Below are 26794 nucleotides of genomic sequence, written 5' to 3'. Positions count from 1 at the left end.
AAATGTCTGGGAAAATGGAAATGCTTAAAGTTTTCATGAATTTCAACCATCTACAAATCAGGGGAATCTAATGTATAGCATATTAAACAAATCTTACGGAATTTCCGATTCGTTTAGTATGTAAATCGCCAAAATCCGTTCGCGACAAAAATAGTTATTGACGTTAACTTTATTTCATAAAAACGTGACCTGTTTTCTGATTTGGCACCCTTAATGAAAGACGTAGTTCTACGTCAAAAACAGAAAAGTTAGAGCAAAAAGCTAATTTTGCTAATTTTGAGCTCAGATTTCATGCATGATGTAGATAATCCACAAAATGGCTCAGGCCCGACGAATTTAGTTGAAGATCTCAATCTTGCTAGGAGATCGGCTTTTCATTACCTTCTATACCGCAATGACTAGGCACCCAGTAGAGGTTAACTTCGTTAGTAGCAGCTAGTTGTTTTAAGGATAAAATTCATTCCCAAACTAGCTTTGACTTACATGTGTATGCTTTTACTGCATTAAGAGCAGCTTGGCTATCTGAGAAGATACAGATTTCGGCATCCCTGTATTTTCTAGCCAAACAAATATTTGTACATGTTAGAATAGCTTGTAATTCTGCTTGAAAAACTGTAGGCCACTGTCCCATTGGAGTTGACATGTTGATTCCTGGTCCAGTAATCCCGTAGATTTACCGATTTTCCCATTCGTTCTTCCCATTCGTTGCGATTGAATTCAATCACTTTGAAGGGAACACTGAAGTTAGTCTTCGTTTCCATCCAGTCTTCATTAATGCTTACTATAGTGTTCAGTTGAAAATCTTTCAGGATTTGTAAATGCTCTGTGAGATCTTTTTCCACCTTTTTCACTTTCAAGTTGCACATATTGATGCAAGGGTAAAGGTATTAAAGAGCATCTAGGGCTTTGGAAGGTGCGATGGGCATTGCTCCAGTTATTGATAAGCATGCCAGACGTTGTAGTTTATCGAGCTTTTTCTTAGCTGATATTTGTGTAGTTTTAGGCCACCATACTAGCGAAGCAAATGGTAGTCTGGGTCTCACAATTGCCGAGTAAATCCAGTGAATTATTCTCGGTTTCAGTCCCCACTTTTCCCGAATATACTACTACAACTCCAGAGCGTAGTCTGGGCTTTAGATATTGCATGATCCAGTTGATCGTTCCAATTTAGTTTTTGATCAAGCATGACACCTAAATATTTGGTTCGTTTTGAAAGCTCCAATTGTACATCTCCCATCTCATACTTTCTTATACTTCCTTTTTCAGGTAAATGGAATCATGACTGGATAAGCACTAAGTCCTTCAAGTTACACCATTTGAGTGTGTAAATTAGGGCTGTTTGCATTCTACTGGAAATAGTATACCTAGATTTACCCCTCACTAAGATGATTATGTCATCAGCAAAACCAATGACTGCGTATTCTAAATTGGCTAGGTTATTAAGAAGATCGTCGACAACTAGGGACCACAACAAAGGAGACAGAACTCCTCCTTGAGGTCAACCTCTAGTTGGTTTCATTGTTAGAGTAGATCCTCCTAATTTAGCTGTTATTAGGGTAAATGATCTTGGTTTGTCCAATTTAGGGTGTTTTTACGCCACTAGTAAATGCAAATCGATTTTTCTTCATGAAAATCACATATAATCGATACGAGTTTAGGTTTGCTGAAAAGACCCAAGTCTCTAGTTGCTAATACTACCATAAGGCGTTGAAATTATTCAAATTGTTATGTTTTTTTATCGATTTTCCTCAAATAGAAATTATGATCATGGTTTGACCACCTCTGATCATAGTTTGTCCCAAAAATGATCATGGTCTGTCCGGTTTTAGAAATCACTACTTTTGAATGAAAAAATTCGAATTTGCAAGATGTTGTATTTTTTATTGTTTGAGTTTACTGTCATCATATTGATCCATTCATAATTCAGGCTTCCTTCAAAATATTACCTTTTATTGGGCATTTTAAAAGTGTTCACCTCAGCACATTCACCATAGAGAAACTTTATTTCTACTATATGCGAAGGACACAATAAACCAAACTACAGCGCGCCAAGCGGTTGCCATAGAAATCATGTGGACAAAATTTTAATTAATTGGACAACTCATGATCAGAATTGAGGTCATCGAAATGTGTTAATTTAATGTTTCAGCTATGAAAATCTGATACAAATGGTGTACAAGCATGATGTATACAATATTTGTGAGTGTTCTAAAAAAAAGGTTGGAATACGTGCCAGATAATCTTCTGGTGATTGATTAAAAGTTTGCTCAAATGAGGGGCGCATTGACATCAATAGAAAGTGTATTTTATTATCCTTTAAAGCATGTTAATCCGTAAAAATATACTATAAAACTACTGTAAGTCATGGAAAAGACTATTTTATTTATATGTTTGAAACATTCGAATACCTGATTCGACAAAGGTGTGCTGAATTAGAACAGTGGACAAACTATGATCGTATTTTCGACTGGACAAACCAAAATCATTTACCTTAGTCGGTTGGAGATGCACATGTCAAAACTACATTTTTTCATAGCTTTATTTATAGAGTTGTAGGATGCATTGTCAAATGCTCCCTTAAGAAAAACTGTGAAATTTCTTTAGCATCAAAAGACTTCTCTATATTTTAAATTACCGTGTGAAGCGCTGTTTCAGTTGATTTATTTGCTTGGTAGGCAAATAGAAATTTGCTCAATGGTCTCCTGTTAAAATATGATGATTTGATATGGAGATCAATGACCTTTTCCATCATTTTTAAGATGACAGATGTTAGACTAATTGGTCTATACGCTTTGAGAGTCGTCCTGTCACGTTTGCCAGCCTTGAGAATAAATAGAACCCGGACTTCTCGCCATTTACTAGGAATGTAGCTCAGTACCATACTAGCTCTAAACATCTCCGTTAGAAGTGGGACAGTGAATTCCTTGCTTTTTTCTAACAGCACCGGATAAATCCCGTCTGGTCCTGGAGATTTAAAGGGCTTCAAGGAATCCACTGCCCACTCAACTCTTGACTTCGTAAAGACCGCCCTAGCCAATTCATTAGCTCTATTCTCGTCTCTGATTATACAAGATTGAGCTGTATTGAAGACCTGTGCGTGTCCGGAAACCAATTGGATTGAGCCTGGGAAGTGTGTTTCCATCATGATACTAAATGTTTCATGGGAATCGGTTGTATATTGACCATTTCCTCTTTTCAGACTACCAAGTCCGTTGATCCTTAGAAAGGGCTTTATGAAGCCTTGCTACAACAGGTAAGCTTTCTACCTGTTCACAGGTGAACTTCCAATCCCTTCTCTTACATTTACGGATTTCTTTGTTATATTCTGTTAGACAGTTTTTGTAATCTGTCCCATCAGAGGTAACTTTTGCTTTATTGATTTTTTTTTTATTGCTATCGATAACAAAAAAAATTTTTGGGCGGGACGAAGTTTGCCGGATCAGCTAGTTATGTATATTGCAATAGATTGTTAATGATTTTGGTACCGACAAAGCCGAAAAAGAGATATTAATTGATCTCGTAGATCCACCAAGAAATTAGCGGGCAATAATTGCTCAAAAATGAACAATTTTCGTTACATGACCAATATTTATTTTTTCAATTCGTACCCTCAATATGTTCCCGAAAGACGTAATCCTACGTTAAAAAACTAGATGTGGATTATATCTGTGTTAAAACAACAAGATAGACGTGGACTACCGTTGGCTTAGTAATCATTTGTTTGAAGTCAAATCATTCCATTTTATATCGATAAAGAGGGGATTGCTAAACATACATAGTCGATCAATTTGAGGCGGCTCTCCAAGTCAAGTCCATTCATTTGTTGCACATACTCCAATCAACATTTCTTTGAGATAATATGAAATCAGCCATCTTTTAGCGGCGGCCAAATTGGGTTTTTCAAGACCATGTTCTACTAGTCAAGCTCTCTCATTTGATACTCATGTTGATGAGGTTTCGAGAAAATATTTAATCCGTCATTTTGTAGCGGCCGCTATCTTTTTCAAGATGATGGAATACGTAGTTTTATAATGACAACAGAGACAAATGTGTGTTACAATCGGTCAACAAACCTGCAAACATGTTAAGATTGTTGATATTTGTGAATAAAATAAAACAGGAAGGTGGTTGAAGTTTCTATTGATGTAGGAAAACGCTACGGACAAACTCGTTAAACTCGTTACAAACTAACAGGTCAAGCTAAACAAAACCGTTTAACCCTTCTATACTCGCGCACATGGTCTCACAGACCGAGAATCAATCATTTTATTTTGAGGAGGCTGAAATAAATGACTCATTCATTCTTCAAATAGCATTAAAACTGAATGAAGTTGAAGAACACATATTTTCTGGAGTTTTTTTCCTTTCAATGATATTTTGTTCTTTAAATAAATACCAATAACGCCTAAAATAACACAATAACAATATTACAGAGACACGCACAGTTTGTGAAACCGTGCGCGATTACAGGATGGTCAAAAATTGACGATTTGGCCGACATCCTTGGTGATATCCTTCAACGCTCGAAATTTAACATTCGAAACGTAGATTTCCATAAAATTGTGAAAAATACGAGAGTGATAGAAAATAAAATCAGAATTGTATTTACTGTGCGATCATTACTTCATGAAATATTCATTATCTAAGAGGTAGGAGTAATTGTTAGTTCAAACGGAAATATCTCTGTAACAAAAATTATTTTTGAAAAGTTCCGGAAATGGAATAGAATATCATTAATTTGTATACATATAATTAAATAGAACAAAATTTCCATAAATCCTACGTTTATTAGGCCTTCCACAAAAATTGCTTCGACGTCCCTTTCAGTTTCATCACATATGCACAAATTCTAAGTTTCAAAAATTCATAAAAATTCGCCCTACAAAGTTCATGCAAAATATTTTTTTATCTATCTTTTTCATCAAAAAAAAATTGCAAGGGGTTGTATCTAGGACACGACCGCATATTTTCGACGTAGAACTACGCAATTATATTATGCAATCCACTTGTTTAATAACAAAATATGTGAACGGAAGAATTATCAAACGATCATGGTATTTTACATTTCTCTGTGAAATTATTGCACATCTCATGTTAACGTAGTTCTCGAATCGCGAAAGTTCATTCACCTCTAGTATCTAAAATGACGATTTTCCCAGGCTTCTTAGTTTAAAAGTACGTTTTAGGGAAACGTATTCCGTTCTGCACAACGACAAGCGAGTACAAAAGTACTCAACACCAAAAAATACCCCCGACTTGCATGTATTTGCAAAGCGGATTCCCCCCAGGCAAATTAACGTTGAAGTATGTATGGGAAAAAAGGAAGTCTTTCTAGTTTTCATGAATTTAAACCGTTTAGAGATTAGCGAATTGCAATGAATAGCATATCAAACAAATCTTAGAGAATTTCCGATTCGATTGGTATGCAAATCATGAAAATTCGTTCACATTGAAAATAGTTTTCAACGTAAACTTTATTTCATAAAAACGTGACCTGTTTTCTGATTTGGCACCCTTCCTGGAAGACGTAGTTCTACGTCAAAAAATCTCAAATTGCTTCAATTCTTTATGAAGAAAATTTTAAACAAGCTTAAAAACATTGTTTTGAAATATTGTAAGTCATTTTTTTTATAATCAAAAAAGTAGTAGCGTAAGTTTTGGCAATTTGGACCCCCAAGCAAATTGCCTAATTTTTCTAAACCAATACGCTCTAAAAAATCACATTGTACACTGAACTACACTTGTTTTCTTTCAATCAATAATTTTCAATCATTAAATGAAGCTTCAAACTACCAAATTTATATGAATAAAAACGGAATGCCAAATGTGTTGGTAAGCGCAAAACCCGAGGAAGGAATGGTCCGATTTGAGCCGTCTTTATTTTGTTGTATCCGTCTCTTTCTGTAGATCAATTTAGCGGAAAATTATAAACGAAGGTTGGAAAAATCGAAAAACTGAATTCCCATATGTTCTGCAATTACGTCATGATAAGCATTGTTAGGCTATTCGATGTTTACATTAACGAAATTAATCTTTGTTCGAAAGTGAAATTGGATTTTCTGGTGAAATAACGCACTCCTATTTCTTCTATCTATAAAAATAAAAAAAGGAAAGTCAAATGTGTTGGCAAGCGCAAAACACGAGGAAGGAATGGTCCGATTTGAGCCGTCTTTATTTTGTTGTATTCGTCTCTGCCCGTAGATCAATGTTATACAAAAAAAAAATCCGTTCCTGGTAGCCTACGTTGCTCTTTAAAGCTCCTCCTTCCTCAAACGTTGTCTGTCTATCCTTTTTTGACGTAGAACTACGTCTTTCATTAAGGGTGCCAAATCTGAAAACAGGTCACGTTTTTATGAAATAAAGTTAACGGTAATAACTATTTTTGCCGCCAACGGATTTTGGCGTTTCACGTACCAAACGAATCGGAAATTCCCTAAGATTTGTTTGATATGCTATACATTACAATCCCCTGGTGTGTAAATGGTCAAAATTCATGAAAACTATAAGCGTTCCATTTTCCCATACATTTGTTCTGCTGATTTGTGAGCTGTCCTACCCGTACCGTTTATAACGAGCAACTTATCGACGAGCAACGAAGGGGAAATGGTGAGATTCAAAGTCTTCATGAACAAAGGAAAAGAAGAAGAACGGAGGGGAATATTTGCCTAGAGTATAAACAGTGAATCTCGCTGAGGCAAACTTTCAGTCTTTCTGTATTCAAAGCAATGAACATCGCTTGTTCTTCCTTGTTTTGCGCCATCACATGTCTTCGTTTAGGACGCGACCAATTTGATGCTATGATTGACGATTGTTTGGTGATGTAAATTATGCAGCCGTAATGATAAATATAAAACAAGGATGGGAGATAGCGGGAGGGAAATATTTGCACTGGGATACTAGTAATGAATCTCTGCTGAGGCAAATATTCAGTCTTTTTCCAAGCAGTTAACATTGATCGTTTTCCGGCATCATAAAGGCTTCGTTAATGCCTTTGACATTGCATCAATGCATTGAACTGACGCTATGGCGAAGCAGGCGTTAAGGTTGAGCGCCAAAAAATTATTCGGGGAATATTTGAATGCCGTGCTGGGATGTTATAAGTTATTTGGGTTCACGTGCCAGTCAGCTAGTGTGTTATTCTGCGAGGGAAAGAATGAATCATCAATAAATTATCGTCAACTGATTCTACAATAAAAAAAATATAAGGGTCGTCAAACATTCTACTGAACAGTTATTTCTGAAAATTCACAGCATTCTAAAATAATATCCGAAGTTATAAACAAGCGATTTATATAAAATAACAGAGTAGTTCTACGTCAACAATGCGGTCGTATCTTGGACACAACCTCCTATAATTTTTCTATTTCCGCAGCATCTGGAATCGATTAGATCAAAGAAAAATTTCAAAGCTCTATGACCAATTCCCCCCACAGGAACATCTTCATCAACTTGCTTTAAAAATTCAACGAAAACACGCTTTTCTTGGGTAAAATGTGACAGATTGACTGCTTCGCTAGGCGAAATCGTTCATTCGTCGAGGATCGCGCAATTTCAGAAATAGAAATTTCAACTTTTCCTTATGTATTGTTGATTTGTTGATCTTTATACCTTTGGAATGCTCCAAACCTTATATAAAGATTGCTCCAAAATTGGATTGGATTACACATTCTTCCAATAGATCGTTTTAAAGTTGTTTCTAATAATGCATATTAATTTGATCTCACAAAAACAGCGGCCTATGGATTTTTAGCGTTTCGGAATAGAGAGCTTCATCAGTTGATTTAGCACTCATAGTTTTGATTTTTTGGCCACTCAAGTCCCAATAAGGTGATTTTCGGCCAAAATTTTTTTTAGAGATAACACCAAATCTTGACATTTTTTTAAGTCAATTGGCATCGAAAAAAAAATTTGGATTTTCTAAATTTCCTTTACTCTCCCCCCTTGGAAGATTTTCGAGGATAAAAAAAATCAAAACTTTGAGGCACCCCTAAATCATGTCCGATTGAGCTGAAATTTTGCACAGGTAATTTTTTTGGGCCAAAAAACAAAATGTACATGGTCGGTTCTTTAAATTCGATAATTATTTTTTCGAGATGACACCAGATCTCGATGTTTCATGCATTTTTAAGTAATTTGGCATCGAAAAAAAAATTCGATTTTCCAAATTTCCTTTACTCCCCCTCTTGGAAGATTTTCGAGGATCATAAAATCAAAAGTTTGAGCGCTTTGAGGCACACCTAAATCATGTCCGATTGAGCTAAAACTTTGCAAAGGTAATTTTTTTGGACCAATAAACAAAATGTACAAGGTCGGTTTTTGAATTTTGACATGACCATTTTCGCAGCCACCCTGCACTTGTACTAGACAATAATTTCGAAGCATTTGATTATAGATTTTATTTCGGTAATAAACAAAATCAAGTTCAGTGATTTATATATAGTGATTCTCGGATTTTCGTGAGAAGAGATAGTTTTGCTCCTTATCGCAAAATATGAGACCCTTATTTATTTATTTTTTTCGTTAGGGTTCCCATTTCTATTTTAGGGCTGTTCGAAAAATCAAATCAATCAAGAATGACTTTTATCATAAATTTATTAGTTTTGAACCACTGAACCGTTTCAGATGATCGACGTAGCAAATGCAAATATTAAAGGACTGCAAACATGTTAGCTTTGAGAAATCATAACTCTAAAACGAAAAATAATATAATTTTGGGATATGTTATGTAAAAAAATCTCAGCTTTCAAAAAAACGATTATAACGATTATAATACAGTACCTCGTTTATCGATGGAATCAAGTGGAAAGATCAACGCGGATTACTCTATCAGGAACTAAAAATGAGGTGCAACTAAAAAAAACTAAATAGGTTATGTTTTATCAATGCAGAAATCATTAAAATATCCATATGTAAGATCGTGAACATCAATGTTCAGATATTGTGAAAACCATGACTAAACCAAAACAAAAGAGCAAGAGTCTACCACTCACTGAAAATTTTCGGTTAGGCCTATATATTTATTACGGAACTCGTTTTCGCGGATAATCCGCACCGCAGATCATCTACACGCGGATAATTGAGGTTTTACTGTATTTCAATTTACAAATTAGATTCTTTCATATTCTTGTCGATATTGATTCTATCGTCCCATATCTTTCAGCGGCGACACGACGGAAGCAGAACTGTGCCGGTTGTTCTCCTCGTACGGCAACGTCAAATCAACGAAGATCATCGTCGACCGGGCGGGCGTCAGCAAAGGCTATGGATTCGTGACGTTCGAGACCGAGCACGAAGCTCAAAGACTGCAGAGCGATGTAAGTATGAAGGTACGGCCCGAAATCGCAAGTTCACATTCAATTAATTATATACTGTGTATATATGTATTAAGCCAAAAACCCACCGCCCGAAAGAAAAACCAAAAAAAATCACTGACCATCCCGATAAGTATGATGCAGCAGTTGAAACGTTCCAGCTGTAGAGTTGCAGTAGTAGATCTAAGCTTTTTCCTCCGCTCTCTCTGTCTATCCCTTGATAGCACTTTCTCTGTGTGTATGGTTATTATTTCCTTCTTGTATTTTACTGTTACTTTTCTTTTGAATGTGCGTATGAGTAGGTTTATATGTGTTGCTCAAGCTGTGGGTAGTGTTCAGGATGTAACAAAATAGGATTGATGTCAGATTTGCTGTCAGCAATTGAAAGCAAACTCTGAAAAAGTACCGATTTGAAGAATTTGCCGAGTTCCCACATACATTTTGTGGTGTATTTTGTGACAAAAGCTGAAATTTTTGACACTACTTCTCCAAGATCCTGGATTAAGAATCCAAGATCCTGGATTATCGCTCACTGACTAGGGTTGCTACAGTGTTGATACATTAGTCATTGAGATTTTATTCGGGTAAGATTAAGGGTAGTGGAGGCAAATTGGTCATGGGGGGCAAAGTGGTCACCTGCTTGTTTAGTAGTATGACTATTGACTATTGAAACCGTATTGATAGGCACCTTATGTTTGAAGAATTTAATGAATTTTGAGACACCCTGTACTTCAGTAGGGCTGTCTCATGTCGAAATAAAAATAAAAACAGAAATTGCTCTCTCGATAGTCATTCGGCCGTAGTTCTGTGCGCATGGTATCTAAGGAATTTCTCGTGAAATTTAGATTATTTGATCTGATATGTTGGAGAAATCATCAGTTTGGACGACTGTTCACATATTCTAGGAGAGCTGAACATATATATTGTTTAATCTCAGCGATTAATTACTAATAGAAATTACTTAGATGTTTGGGGGCAAAGTGGTCATAGGTGCATAACGACTTACAAAAATGTTCTGTTTACTAAAGCTAATATACCTCATCACATTCTGCTCTTGAAAAGGTTCCTTTTGTGGCTTTGACCCTGGAAAAATATGCCACTCCAACTAAATCAAGACTCATTATGCAGAACGTTATGTGTTTCTTACAACGTTTTTGTATGCATGAGAAAATTTGAATTGAGACTCTAGGTGAATAGATCAAGCTTATTTCATACATGTACCTACTATATCGAATATGATTTGAACAAATTAGGACGAAAAAACGCTTAAATCTATCCCATTTAGCTTGATATGTGCGAGTGACCATTTTGCCCCCACTAGGTGACCACTTTACCTCCAAGCAAAAAAAAAAGTTTCATTTTTCACCTTTTTTTCTAATGATGAAAAATGTATTATTTTGAATTTTTATAGTAAAAGCCGTATGCTATCTTGAATAAAATGAGTTGAACTATAATATTCTTAGAAAAACGGGAATTATAGCGGTATGTGGACGCTGGAAATGGACATATTCCTTAGGGTGACCATTATGCCTCCACTTCCCTTATAATCTTTCAAGTTTCCTTTTGGCAAATAACAAACATATGGCTGTTTCTCGGAACAAAATTTTTGCTTTATTGTTGAAATATTAACATAGAAGAAAGAGAAAGTATTAAAATTCAACGCGAAATTTGGTAAAATTGTATCAAAAACATTGTAGGTTATGATTAAAAACGTGTACGGAAATGATTGTCTAAGACAAGAGTTTTCCAATAATTAAAAAAAATTTTTTTGGAAGGTAGGAATACACTCGATGATAATGCGCTGAATCACTGAATCACTTGAACGTTACTTTTTAGCTCAAAGCTGATTCAGCTGGTTTGACATCCTGAAACTTTTTCCAATAATTAAGGAAAAACTAAAAGGGACATTTTTGCCGAGGAATACACTCGATGATAATGCGCTGAATCACTTGAACGTTACTTTTTAGCTCAAAGCTGATTCAGCTGATTTACATCCTGCAACTTTTTCCAATAATTAAGGAAAAACTAAAAGGGACATTTTTGACGACTAATTAAGGCTATTCGAACAGTTTCAACCGATGCGTTGAACACCATTTCTCGACCAGAACTCTCCACTAGAGCACTAATTCGGTTCATTGTTAAATCGATATGAAATGTTCATTGAAGCTGTAGGAAACTATTTTGACTAATCAAATCAACAAATGGTAAAATAACTTGTTTCAAATGTCATTTTCACTACCTGTCCCGAAACTCAATTGACGACACACTCTGTAAAACATATGGTTATATTTTGTTCCCGGGTTGATATACAAACAACATTTGAACATATTCGAACTATTGATCATATCACTGTGTCAACATCCTGAACACAACCAAAGCGACCTCTAATTATTGGATGTGGGGAAAAGTTCGAAGCGTCTTTATACATTCAATTGTCTGTTGAAATCAATTACTGTGATACTTGGTTCCAAATATATACCATATTTATATTCGTAAATGGGTTGTCATTTTTCTGTTTGATGCGTATTTGGCTGTCCAAATATCAGTCCATTTCATTTCCCATATTCATTTATTATTTTTATATTTGGTAATCTCAAACACTGGGGCTCCTGTGTCTGAGTTGTAAGCGTTACATGCTCTGTGCTTCGGATATGGCAAAAAAATCGTTCATTCTAAAATAATTACTCTTCTAAAAACGGTGAGGGTTGGAGAAGTTTGAAAGTACAAGTTACGGGAAGTAAAATCTGGAGGCAAAAAAACACTCAAAGAGCTTTTGCTTTACCGGAACAAAACTCCCACGTTCTGATTTGGTCCAACCTGTGCTCTTTAAACTGTGCCGACCTGAACGAGCACCCAATCATAGCTAGAATAAGAAGTAGCCCAACAAATACTGCTTTTGCTGCGGCAAACCGTGATTTTCTGTTGTGCTACCGTTATGAACGGACTGGTAAACTTGTTGATTCAGAATGCGTTTCAGAATATGCACGAAGTAAACTCCGTGCAGAGTGCACGGAAGCGCCGAAGGAAATCAGAAGAGAAATTAAACTTTGGCTTTCGTTTTATTTAGTATAAATCCAATTTTATTTGCGATTATTTTCATTATACCCTCACTCCAGCGAACAGCCAACGGTCCTTAATGGTGATGTCTTCTTGGATGGCACTAACATTCACAGAGGAACTTTTCCCGCCTCCACGTTGAAATATTATATGTGTAATTAGCACTAGTAATATTTTGACGGTACAAAAACCCTCCCCCCCTTTCAAGATGGGAAATCTAATCCTAACCCCGGTAAGATGGTTGACGCTAAACTCTCGGCCACGGGAGCAGAATTCTGATGTCCCATACAGCGGTTTTGCTTCCAAAATGGCTCGATGAAATGATCCACCATGTCGGTTTTCATACCGTCTGATGGAAAGTGTTTGTGTATTATTAGATCTAACGTGTGTTTTATGCGTTGTCACAGGTAGATTGAAGTGGTTTGGATGATTTTTTAATAATTTACACTTGAAATATCATTCAAAATAGTAAAAATGGAAGAAAACTTACGAAATGTCTACCGATATTCACTTCCACTGGAATCCAAGGACCTTTCCAGTACTGTGTAAAACCCAAACATTGCTCAGTATCTTTCTAAGCGTTCAACTAATCGATTTTTGAATAACAAATAGTGGAAGATACACATTAGACGTTAGACAGGTGTTTTCGCAGCTCACATACACTCGGTCACAAGCGGGTATATATTTGTTCTACCATTACCATTATTCTACATGTCTCATAAATTATACGCGACCGATGGTATTCATTTTAATCCACCACCAATCCATGACAAGGTATAAAAATAACAACAATTTGTACATGTAATTGTAATTTGTAATACACAAGCACTTTTTATCTGACTGTATGAAAACTAGAGATGAAACGGATATCCGGTATACGGCCAATATTTGCTATCCGGTCGGATAACGGATAGTGACCCACTATCACTGTTATTTTACTACAAAATGTAATTTTACCGAAATAATTAATCGATTTCTCAACAACTTTATTAAAAAGTAGTGAAATGTAATTTGCATCTAACATTCTCTTTTCGAGAAAATCACCGGAAATTAGGGTTTAAAAAAAATGGCGCCAAATGTCTTAAAATTGCATGACACGTCGAGATTTACAGTTATATAAAAAAAATTATCAAAAATCGATTTTTCAGGTGTAAAAAAGGACCAAGGGCCAAAAAACATTTTTTTATTGACAGAAAAATTTTTTCGAGATAACTGTAAATCTCGACGAGTAATGCAATTTAAAGACATTTGGCATCAATTTTTTTTTAAAACCTCGGGTTTTGGTGTTTTTTCGTTTTTCAAAAAAAAAACTCAAATTTTAACGTTTATGACACCAGTAAATGAAGCCCGAATGAGCTAGTATGAGCTCTTTAGGGGAGGGTAAGTTTTTTTTTTGAAACAGTCCCAATCAGTGGGCAATGAGACACTGTTGAATGTCCAACAAAATTCGGAATCTGAGACAAAACGTTAATCGGAAAAAAAACCAAGTCTGGTGGATAAGCCGCTTGCAGAAATTGAACTCAGTTGAAAAGCTCAACAGTTTCCCTGTCCGGTTTTGCTGGGCGTGACGGAGCGTTTTTTTAATCGTTTATTTTTACAGACTCACTTACATATATTTAAAGGAGCCAAACTCCTAACTGTATTGTCACTAGTATATACGAACATTTTTCCTTAATTCTAATGTTAAAAATGTAGAAAACCGATTACTTGCGGTCTACTCGAGTTTAGAAGGGTGACATATTTTCTTAGTAAAAGGAAGGGATATAAGGATATGTTGACAATTTTTACGGACTAAAGAACACAATTCATTGAAGGTGATTTGACGCTAATATATATCGCCTTCAATTGCTCCTACCTTTGCTAATGAGTCAGCCTACTCATTACCCGGAATTGAGCAATGTGATGGGACCCAGACAAAGGTAATTACATAACAGCGTCTGGATAAAGACTCAAAATTTCTCGTATTCTCTCAAGAAAGTACGGCGAGTGCTTTTCCGGCCTCACTAAACGCTTAGACAGAGCTAAGACTATCCGTTACAATGTAATAGTACTTAACAGGTCGTGAGGCAATGCTGTCCAGCCTCCAGTGAATTGCTGCCAATTCAGCAATATACACTGAGCAAGGATACTGAAGACTGGGAGTTGCTGAAAATTTCGTTGAACATTTCAAATCCTGTGGACTCATTCATAGAGGACCCATCAGTAAAGTACATATTATCACAATTGATACACCCATACTTTACATTGAAGATCGTAGGAACGATCCCCGATCGATGGTAATCTGGAATTCCATGGATTTTCTCCTTCATAAACAGATCAAAATGCGCAGAGGAATTGATGTAGTCAGGAAAACAAACACGGTTGGGAATATACGAAGGAGGATCAACCTGCATGGAGATGAATTAATTATATGATCTCATGGATCCAGAGTGAAAATTTAGCTCGATCAGATGCTCAGAATTTCCGATCACTAATGGGTTCATAACCATACACCGGATGAGGAACCGAAGAGATAATACATTGAAGCGATCTCTTAGTTGGAGTACGCCAGCCAAAACTTCGAGACTCATGGTATGCGTTGAGGGCATACACCCCAACGTAATACGGAGACAAAGATACCGATGCGCTCGAGTTTAATGAAGCGTGTTTTGGCAGCGGATTGAAAACAGAAACTGCCATACTCCATCACTGAGAGAATAGTTGTTCGATACAACATTATAAGATCTTCGGGATGGACTCCCCAACAGGTGCCGGTAATTGTACGGAGAAAGTTAATTCTTTGTGGACATTTTTTACTCAGATACCTAATATAGCCCCCTCAAGTACATTTGGATTCGAACCAGTCCCCGAGATACTTGAATGACATGGCATGAGTGATCGATTTACCCAAAAGTTGAAGTTTTGGTTTTGCTAGTCTATGCTTCCTAGAAAAGACGACCATCTCTGTTTTCCCCGTGGAGAACTTAATCCCTAGCCCGATTGCCCAGGTTAAAAAATTGTTCAAAGTATCTTGTAAGGGTCCTTGCAGGTCGGATTCGTTTGATCCTACGACAGACACCACTCCATCATCTGCAATTTGTCTTAGGCTGCAGTTCTGTGTGAGACAGTTGTCACTGTCGCAATATTATGTTCCAGAAACCGACTGAATAAATTCGCCACATCAGGGAGGTTTTTCAAAAAGTTGAAGTTAATTCTATCCGTTCCTGGAGCCGAATTGTTACAAGAAAGGAGAGCTAGAGAGAATTCTACCATCGAAAACTCGGAATCAAGATCGCACCTATCTTGTGGTATAGCTCGAACAATTTTATGCACGGGAGCAGAATCGGGACAAACCTTCTGCGCAAAATTAAAAATCCATCGTTGTGAATATTCTTCGCTTTCAATCGTTGAAGAGCGATTTCTCATGTTTCGAGCCACTTTCCATAATTTTTTCATTGACGTTTCTCGTGACAAACCTCCCACGAAATTTCGCCAATAAGCACGTTTTTTTCCCATTGATCATGTTTTTAAATTGATTTTCAAGGTCCTAATACGTTTGAAAACTTTTAATGGTTCCGCGTTCCCGAAAAGCTTTGAATGCATTCGATTTATCCTGATACTGACGAAGCGTTGTCATCAAGAAAAAAATCACTTTGTGTTGCTTTTTCAGATATTCCGATCGATGTGACCAATTGGTCTGGGCCAACATATGATATTTTGCGATTTTGATTCTTGAAATATATCCACTTTTCATCCCCGGTCACGATCCGATGCAGAAATGACTTTCTTTTGTACCTGACAGGCAAAGTTTCACAAATGTTTTTTCGGTTTTCTTGCTGTCTGTCAAATCATGTGGAACCCATGTTGCAACTTCCAGCTTCTTTCCCATGGATTTAAATCGTCGGGAAATGGTAGATTGGTCAAAATTTAACTGTTCTGATACTTGTTGAGTTTGGCCGTCAGCGACATTGCGATTTGCCGAGTGAGCATGCTCGTCATAAGCTTCCATCTACATTCTATGCAACTTTCGGAAGTCGGTATTTGAATGATTATAGGGAAAATAAATGAAGTCATAGTATGGTATAGTATGGTCCGTAGACACAAAATACATAATTTTTAACACCAAAAACAAACATTGTGAAGAAGCTTCTGATATTTTGAATTGGATATTGTAGACAGATGTCAAAAACATAAAAAATACAAATTGTTCAGCAAATTCCCTTTCTCAATCGATCTTACAAACATCATCATCTTCCTCGATGACTATGCTGGCTTCGCAGAGATATATGACGGCTTACTGAACACGATTTACGCTCTCCATTGCCGTAGATGAGCAATGTCACATGGACACAATGGGGTCAAACTTTTTATTTTGAATAAGAGTTGTAGTGTCGATAAGCATAGATGATTGTGTGCATCTTGTAATTGAAGCCATCTATCGGACAAACGCTGTGAACTTTTCCCCACCTCCAATATGTGTATATATATAAACGCCCCAGGAAATAACTGCAAATTATGTTAATGGACGTACAGAGTTCCGCAAAACTTTGGATGCTTAATTTCGTTATCTGTTTTCTTGTTTCTATTCCCCATCACTACCACCATCGCCACCACCGCGCATTTGGACTGCCATCCACAATATTATAACTCATCTTCCACCCCCCAAAAAGGGAGACTGCATCGTGCTGCGAGATCGTAAGCTAAACATAGCGCCTGCAATTAAGAAGCAAGTAAGTCATCAGCTACTGTATAAACCTTGCGAAGTAATTAGTATCCGAAAAGACGGAAAAGTTTTACTGATGTTTCGGAGCCAGCCATTTTCTGACACGTCTCGTGTGTGTGCTATGTGTGTGTACTTCTAGACAATCTGTGCAACGAATGGTGCCGTGTACTACGCAGCCACACCCCCGACCCCCACGATCAACAACATCCCAATCGAGCAATTCGCGACAGTCTATCCGCCAGGAGTGCCAACCATCTATCCGCCAACGATGCCGTATCAGCCGTTCTATCAGTACTACAGCGTGCCAATGGTAAGGGTCCCCCTCCCCGTATCATATGATACTTTCTTTGAACACAGGTTCTCTACTAACGCACTATCTTTCTTGCAGAATGTTCCGACTATTTGGCCTCAGAATTACCAAGGTATGTAAATTTGGTGTGCCGAAATGTGTGGGAGAACGCATTCGTTGTGTCGAAGTAGTAGCAGTTTACAATACGGGAAGACAGGAAGCTTGTGTGAGGATTTAGATTAAGAATCAGAAGAGCTCGCCGCGCTAGCGAACAAAAAAAAAGAATGAAAGCAAGCAAGAACAGCCAAGCCATTTATTTAACTCACTCTTTTGTTGAAATTAGTCGTTTTGCAACTGCGTTGCCTTTAGTTTGTGACAGTGCTGCGCGAACTGTGTGTAGCGGGTTAGTGAGCTGTATATTTATTTTGGGGTTTCCTCTCTCTCACGCGCGATAGCTACGATATTGTACAAGTGTAACAAAGCTAAAAGAAAGAAGCAAAAAAAAAAACAAATTATATTATAATTTACGTATATGTATCTAGTATAATTTTTTTCTGTGTATATACAAGCTTTAGCCAGGGATGATAACTGTTGAACACCCCCCAGAGATGGTTGGGAAGGAAGAAGTAACTGCGACAGCTATGCATGATTGCCCCGCAAATGAATGCTTTATGGAAAATGTTGCCTGACTGGGTTTGACCGCGGGAGTGCATATTTTATGTGAGATTCTTTAAATGCGATTCGACAAAAGAGACAATAATCACCAGCGTGTGTTTCGATCAATCATAATGTGCGATTCCAGCGATGAAAGAGTTATTCATTAGTTTTTTGAACCGAATGCTTTTAAAACTGAGAAACGAAAATATTCAAGAAACAAGAACAGAACTTCATAGAAATTCAATAATCTTTAGTTTTTATTTGGTAGCATTGACAAGGGCCGATGAATGCTTTCACCAAGTCAGCGACACGAATGTTTCGCGAAGCAATAAAACGACAATTTGAGCAGATTTTCAAACTAACTCATGTAACATGTACTGTTGATTGCTCGCCGTCTGGAGCGACACTGAAACACTGAACTGAATATTCAAGTAGTTTTTCAGTGCCTCTTAGCAGAATTACATTTCCAACGCTCCCAAAAACAGCACTACATAGAACACTCAGAACGGTAACAGGAAATCCGAACCGAGTCAGGAGTGTGGTGGGATGGCGGCATCGACAGCAAACACTGCCCTACAAATTTTCACCTTCAGTTTTCCACCGAGGAACACAGCTCTCAGCGCTGAAATATACCTCCAGTTGAAGATTTGTGATTCATGATTCATTGTTGTGCTCGCGAGAACAAGACACGAGATCTCCACTCAGTATGCATCGTGAATATTTTTCTCGTGCTAGACACGGTGCAGCTCATATTTAATATTTATTTTCTGTTTTGCCGTCGGTGTAAGCTCTGCACTACGCTTACTTCGCGCATATTCTGAGAATGTAAAATATAAACTAATCTTGGCCAGGACGATCATAATATTTATAGTGTTTTCACGACCATCCCTGCATTAACCGCTGATCAATCCAAGTGTACTATTTATCATTCTGAAGTTTTTTATACCACTTCGTTCAGAGGTATAAACGCTCAAATCCTTGCACCTAGGGTTCCCACATATACAGAATATTCTGTATTTCATAGATTTTTCGCCAAATTTCTGATACAGAATTTAAAATTACAGGTTTTCAGCTAAAATATAAAATTTATAAATTTTTTGAATATTAATTTTGAAATATTTAATTTATTACAGTGCATACATGCATGATTTATAAACATGTTATAACAAGTTATTTCTCATTAGATAAATAATTGAATAACTGTAAAATGTTAAGCGTTATCTAAACGCCCAAACTCCCTCGTTTTGATTGGCCCGGTTTACGGTTTCCCCAACACAGACTTCAAAACCAAGCAGCATTGAGGAAATCAGCATTGCAAATACATGAAAGCAGAGCTGCATTTTTTCATCAATGTCACTGACAACTGACGAGGCACGTTAGTCACTTCCTACTGACAAAATTCTCGATCAAATTGTGACTGACAGAGTACGATGCAGCAATTTGCCTGTTACTGAGTTTTGTCAATACGCTTTGACCGATCAAGTAGGCGGTAAAATTGTCCATAATGAATTGATGATTGTCGCAGATTGCATTTTATTTTCATCGAGCAAAACTTCGGTTTTAATTCCGGTTGTTGTTTCTTGTATTTTCTGAAGTAAATACTATGTCGAACACGCGAGAACGTGTGAGCGATTGCGCAACTGAATATATAATTGACCAAAGCTTGAACAATCTCCACACGCTGAAATAATGACGAAATTTCTCTTTTCGTTGAAATTTCTGCCCGATATCAAAATTCACGCATTTGAAAGTCCGTTTAGACTCATTTATATCATTTGTTCTCCTCGAAGTTTTAGCATTTTATATAAGAATGGTATTCAGGTAGCAACGTGAACAAATGCATCCTGGTAAACGTGTAAACTTTCATTAGGTGACATGGTCTTGTCTTGACGATCATAGTGCACTGACTTGCAACATGCTTTGATGGTCAAAACACTCTGACAAACTGTCTAGCATCAAAGAGTGAGGAAATTGTTTTGTCGGTTTATATTTTATTGCACGTCGTTTGGTGGTAATGTTGCAATGGTCGTCATAGTAGCCCAAATTTATGCAGTGACTGTGACAAATTGCAGCTCTGCATGAAAGTAGGGGGACTTTTATTCTCACTGAAATGTGTTCCCTAACACACTTCAAATCCATGGAGCGTGGGGTGATTGGCATTGCAAATAAATGCAAACTGCGAGTACTTTTGTACTCGCTTGCCTTTGTCATGTTTCCCTCATGAGGTCTTCTAAACTTAAAACCAGGGAGAATCTTGCAGACTCTGGAGGCGAATGAACTTTCAAGTTTCTAGCCTCTATAGTAAAAAAAGTGGAAATTGAAGTAAATGATTCATGCAAGCCGGGGTCCTACTGTACCCGCATGTTTTTTTTGCACTCCGGAAAGTGTTTTCCTAACACGGATTACGAAATCGGGTACGAACACAACGCTCTGGCTCGATTATTCAAGATTGCATTGGAGGATATGACTTCATATCTTTTTCTCACTGAATTTCTACGCATACCATTTGATAATTAACGATAACTTCTATTGATTAAACAATATGCGTTCGACGTGCATTGAATCCAATTGAGTTCATAAATTGTTTCATTCAATCAAAAATTTAATCAATACTGCTCATCAATAACGTTCAATCAAATTATAAATATAACTTGGGTAACTCATGAAAAGTTTTGAAGACTTTGTGAAGAAGCCTAAGGATGTCTACGTTGGTTTCGATATAGAAGAAGTTGAAAAAGGATCCAATCCTTTAGCTAGGAAGCTGACATTCAAATCAATTTGTCGTGACTTCTATATTGAACTCGCGAAACAAATTTCAAAGCGATATGATTTCAGCGATCCGGCCATCGAAACTGCGGCCTTGATAAACCCGCAAGCTACCAAACCTTAACGATTTGATGCGCCAATTTTTTCAATTCGTTGAAGCAGGTAATAGACAAGGCTTGCATAACAAATTTAGGCTACTCAAGAGGAATTTTATGAGGCAGGAATTGAGAAATTGAACTCAGACACAGCTTGTTCCCAGCTGTTGGATGTCAAAAGGCGTGATGAGAAATTTTTGTATCCATTGCTAAGGTCATTTGTAAGACACATTCATCAGCGTGTGTTGAGCGAATATTTTCGCAACAAAACAAAGTCCGGAAATCGCTTAGAACCCACAATTATAGACTCTATTTCGAAAGTGAAGAACTATGTATCGGCTCATTTCATCAACTTCAAGCATGAAATTGATGAAAAATGTTAAGGTAAAGTTCAACAAAACCTTATATAAACATCATACAATCAGAGAATTATGAGAAAATCTTTTTATGATTTATTTTGTTGTATTTTAGCGTCTTCAACAACCCATCAATGAGAAAAATAAATTCATAATGGAAATAAACTTTTATTTTTTCCTTCATTGATCGATACAGATTTTTTCATAAAATTTTACAGAATTAAATGTGGCAACCCTGCTTGCATCCCAAACGTAAGGCCCTCGTTTTCGAAATTTTAAACATACACCCCAGTACAGATGCAGAAATGGTGTGATGCAAAAAAATACAGAAGCACTCAACATCAGATTGAAGATGGCGGATGAAATTTTCAACATCTTGCTTCGATTGACGAAGAACGCTTTCGCTAGTCGGGTCGATTTTGCAAAGTGCTTCCTTGTCGTCTAAGTGTAAGTGGGCCCTATTCCGGAGGACGAGCGCTCGTCTCGATTGTTTTTATATTGCAGAGGCCGAGCTCGACTAAAAACAGAGGAGAAGCTCGTCCGACTCGACCGTTCGGTCGCGCTCGTCGATGAATCAGTCGAGTCGTCGTCGTCTAATTTGTTTTGATGTGATTGTTCACCTTGTTTATTTAAACATCGGTATTCTTTCGTTCCGTTTTCATATGCAGAAATTGTTTCACGGCTAAACTAGAATTGCATGAGTAATGTAAGTTTTCAACTGCAATCATCAAATATAGTTCAGTAATTGAAAAGTTTACATATTTTCAAATGGGCCCCTTCCAAACAACACACCCAAACGTAAACATTGCACATATAGATTTTGAAACCTTTCTTGATGAATCGTTGATTATGTGAACAAACATTGGCCCCAATAAATCCATAATAACAAAACGTCTGAGTGATGAAACCTTATGCTGGTAGAAAAAATATCAATGCAACCAAAAGATATATGAACCTTTTTTTCTTTTTGGTCATGTTTTAGTATTTTGGTACTGAGAAAAGATAGTATCGATTGATCAATTTTAAAAATGTTTGTTGTTTTTCTCGATATAAAAACATGTCTTCACATCTGACATCACTGATCATACCGAGAATGAGTGACAGAAGGCTCTCCAGTCTACCAAATAAAACATTTCAATGAAACTCGTGTACTGGAATAGGATATGTTGCTCGTCTCGGCAGTGACAGAAGCATTAGACGAAACGACACGAATTGCTCGTTTCGGTTTCTGGAATAGGGCCCATAATCTTTAGCAATTTCTGTGAAAGTGCGTGCAGATTTTGCTCTTTTGTTGGCATTTCCACTAAAACTACTGATTTGCGTTGCCATTTCGGAGGAACTTCGAAAGTTCAGAATAAACAAAACACTGTCTCAATGAGAAAATTACACACTTGTCGGGATATTGAAAATAAACAGTCGCAATATTGCTGGCAATTCAATGGCAATGGAGAAATGTAAACGAAGTCTCATGTCTCGAACTTTGAAATAAGTTCAAATAGAACAGAATGAATATGGATGAACACAGTAGTAAATTTGTTTGACGTCCAATGAATGGCAGCAGTAGCGATAAGAGAAATAAACACGTTACACTGATATAAATCTGTTTTCAACCCTGACTCCAACATCGCATCAGGCTTCATTTTATTCCGAATTCGCACTATTGATTTATTCACAACGCATGGATTGAAGATAGAAGATCAGTCGTTGTTATAATACATAAATAACCAATGCAAGCAAAATTTTCCATCAAGCAATAATGCCGACGCGTCGTACCAGCGGAGAAGATACTTCCGTGTTTGCTAATTGCTCCAATCGTGCATGTGTCACCCAAACGATGAAAATATCTTCTCGGCGGTTTGGCAGCATCCCTAAGCACACATCTAGCCGGAACAAGAGTTGGCCATTCGGATTCGATTTACATTGTTTTTCTTTTTCTCCTCCCACGCTTCCTCTTCCTCTCTCCCCGTGACTATCGTTCTCTCTTGCAGGAATCTACCCTTGTTAAAAGAAAGAGAACAAACTAGACAAACAGAAACTTATTTATTATCATGAGTAATATTTATACAACAACTACAAAAAAAACACACATCTATATATATATAAATAAATTAGACAAAAGAAATCCATTAGCATAAAAGATAAATCTACTAAACAAGAAGGAAGGAAAAATAAATGCAATAAGTAGCACCGCCAAGCGCAAGCGGGGGCAGCGTGAAGGTATAATTAGCGAAACTCCGAGCGCGCGGATGTAGAGCAAATTTAGTGGTATTAATGCAACGAAGACGACGAGGAACCGTGTTTTTTTCATAAATTACACTTTCGCATCTGACGACGGGTCGCAGAACGAGACGAAAACTAGGGTGGAACGCCTCAACGCACGCACCAGGAAGATGCAAGGATGTGTCGCGGGACTGCCACTGGCTGCGGGAGAGCCAGGATGCAAGGATGCAAAAGCGCAGCGCAAAGAAAGCGATATTTATATTATGTAGAGATACCTGCAGTAACCAAACTTCACAACAATCAAGCAATGTAAGAGCGAAGGAAAATCAATGTGGTGGTGAACCATTTGATGAGATGGCCCAATCAAGAAAAATATTAATTCAGCATTTCGACAGAAGGGGGCAGTAAAGTTTCGTTTACTACTGTTTGGTAGTTCTTCGGCACACTCCAAGATGTAAACATACGTCATTCTAACATTACCCAAGCGCTTTGGGCGAGAGCGATGCGAAACAGCACTAAAAATATCCATTTGCGAATAAATGACCTAACAATTAAGAAGATGAAGATTGTCGACACGATAAAGAGAAGATACAGAAGGCGAGCACAAACAGCTTTTACCGGGTGGAGAGAAGAGCAAAGTGCATGACTGTTTTTGGTTAGTTGTCAAGTAATGTTGATTGGAGCACGGGGTAAATGAATAGACAAAAAAGACAGATTCCGTAAGAATTAGATGAAAAAAAAACTTAGATCGTGAGAATGAGAGAAAAAAAAGTGTATTTGAACCGATGTGATCGCGCGGGAAGATGTGCTTCTCACGTGAGCTGTTGAAACTTTTTACTTTTTAAAGTGAAACACATTGTTGAAGGATATTATCATTATTATGATTATATTAACCTATTATTATTAACTAGTGTAAAATTTAGGAATATACGAGCGCGCAAGTCGGCGAAACAAGCTGCTAATGGAAGGTCAGATAGGAAAAAGAAAAAATAACGTAAACACACTGACAAACACTGATCCATAGAAAAAATAATTATATTTGAGTAAGGGGAATACGCCGATATTTACGACACAAAAAACAAAACAAAAAAAAACATATACTTATACATAGAATATTTATACAAAACTACAAAACAGTAGATACACATCTCACACTGGAGAGATAACGGATGCTTCACTGATAAACCGAACACGAAGATAAACACACGTTAGAAGAGCTATCATATTGCTGACTTTTGATCCAAATTACCAGAAAAAGAAATATGTGAAAGAGATGCCAGCACGAATCCAGCCTCCGTATGGTTTGACGAGTAAATTGGGCCAAAGAGGTCCCTCCCACTTTTATGGGGTGACTATCGAGATTTGATTTTGTACACAGATTAAGTGTTTTTTGTTACAACTTTCAGAGGTCTTAGACCATTAAGTTCATTCGCCTGTAGCCTTGGAAAAGGCCAATTAGAAGATTGCCAACATTTCGACGGCTTGCTACGATTTGGTGTAGTCCTTGAGTACGACGCAGAACCTAGATTTACTCGGTGGCAAAGGACACTATATCAAACAGATTGTTTGACCTGAAGGAAAGAGTAGTTCGGAAATTTCTGAAACATCTTAAATCTTGGACATAATCTTTTGCGGTAAATCTGTGATTTGTTGTATTTATGATAATACTGAAATTCTGAAACATTCAGTATACATAACATAGAATTGTTCATCCTGGAACTCTGTAAGGCGAAACAAACGAGAACTTTAAGATAAAATTTTATACCGTAGGCCATCACGAGTAATCAGTTGCCTGCGGCGGTGGTGTAGTCGTAAGCGTGACTGGTATACCTTCTCATTCGAAACAAAACGGGCGGTTTATTGTTTGTGATGAGTTTGTTCATACATTCCGTAAGCCAATGCTGATCTTGCTTCCGAAACAGGCCCACAGTTTCCCAACCCAACCAGACCTTTTCGACCTTTGCACTGTTCGGAAAATTCTCTTTGAATTGGTATTCAGTTATTCAGGTATTCAGTTGGTATCTGCATTAACTTCGTTCATTCATATCACACGAATATGACTCCCCATCATCATTGCGTTCAATAATTTTGTACTGTGGTTGAAAAGAAAGGAACAACTAAAAAAATCTCTGTTTTCAGAACAATTTAAAAATGTACACTCTGTCGATCTTCTATAAGACCAGGGCATGATATTGCTGCTTTGTGTCATTGTAAACAAACAATGCTTCAATTTATATTCTAGTGTGTAGGTATTGGTGACTACCATACATTGCATGATTTTCATATGTGTGTGTGTGTGCAAGCGCTGAGCGTAAATGAATGTTCTTATTTTTTTTTTAAGTGTCAAGTTTCTGTAAGACCAGTTAGATATTCCGTTGTTTAAGTTGTTTCGATCAAAACATCTGGAAAATGCCGAAGGGAAAAGTTCTCACGGAGAGAGAAGGAAGACAAATCGATGCATTTTACCATGAAGATGCATTTTACCATGAAAGCTCGTCGGATTGGACGATCCCATCAAGTAGTGCTCAATTATTTGACGAATCCTCAAGGATACTGTAAGACGGAGAGAGCTCCACGTAAATCGAAGCTCTCTGACCGGGATAAGCGAGAAATAGCTGGAACAGCTTCAGATATCAGATAGAAAAACAAAGTATATCCACCCCTCTGGGTACTAGGTACTATCGACTCAACAACCTTAGTAGTTTTTTCCCGTTTTTTGTCCCATTCAGTTGAGATTACCTGCCGCAATTGCTGGATGCTTGTTTTTGCTCCTGCAGCTTAATTTTCAAAATTGAACAGAGACGCTCGATCGGATTAAGGTCGGGAGATTGTGCTGGCAACTCCAAAACCTTTATAAGTTTTTCATTGAACCTCTGCGAAGCCAGCTTTGGGGTATGCTTCGGATCTCCGTCTTGATGGAACGTATATCTGCGCCCCAACTTTAGCTCTTGAGCAGACGCTGGTAGTTTTCGCCTAAAAATGTCCAAATAAACCTCCTTGGTCATGATTCCATCGATGAACTTAAATTCTCCAACGCCGGATGTAGCCATAGATCTCCACACCATGACTCTAAAAAAAAATCAGTGTTGGTAAAGTAACTCACCACCGCCATGCTTGGCTGTAGGCCACAAACACTCCTTTTTCAAACTTTTACCGATTCGCCGCTATTTTCTTGTGATACCATAAGGCTCACATAGCCTTACCTTCGTCTCGCCTAACCAAATCACCTTATTCCAGCCATCACTGGTCCATGAAATGTGGTCCTGGGTCCGCCTTTTTCTTTTTTTTATATTTTTTGTGGACAACCATAGATTCTTAAGTGCTACTCTGCCCTTAAAACT

General features: G+C 37.4%; 1 protein-coding gene across 5 annotated transcripts in view; it reads left to right on the top strand.

Annotated features, from left to right (window-relative positions):
* LOC129770781 (protein boule) overlaps positions 1-24589 on the top strand; it is a 111595-nt gene extending 87006 nt beyond the window's left edge. For 4 of the 5 annotated variants that reach the window (XM_055773846.1, XM_055773849.1, XM_055773848.1 and 1 more), the window contains 5 exons: positions 9161-9326; positions 17018-17077; positions 17210-17380; positions 17459-17492; positions 23222-24589. In XM_055773846.1, the coding sequence (XP_055629821.1) occupies positions 9161-9326; positions 17018-17077; positions 17210-17380; positions 17459-17492; positions 23222-23238 (448 nt within the window). In that variant the 3' untranslated portion in view covers positions 23239-24589. The remainder of the gene's footprint in view (positions 1-9160; positions 9327-17017; positions 17078-17209; positions 17381-17458; positions 17493-23221) is intronic. The other variant, XM_055773850.1, reaches the window with a different exon arrangement.
* The last annotated feature ends 2205 nt before the right edge of the window (positions 24590-26794 follow it).

This window comes from Toxorhynchites rutilus, chromosome 2 (assembly GCF_029784135.1).
Source record: "Toxorhynchites rutilus septentrionalis strain SRP chromosome 2, ASM2978413v1, whole genome shotgun sequence".
In the NCBI taxonomy this organism is placed as follows: Eukaryota; Metazoa; Arthropoda; class Insecta; order Diptera; family Culicidae; genus Toxorhynchites; species Toxorhynchites rutilus.
The sequence above is the reverse complement of the archived record's forward strand: the minus strand, read 5'-3'. Positions and strand labels throughout refer to the sequence as shown.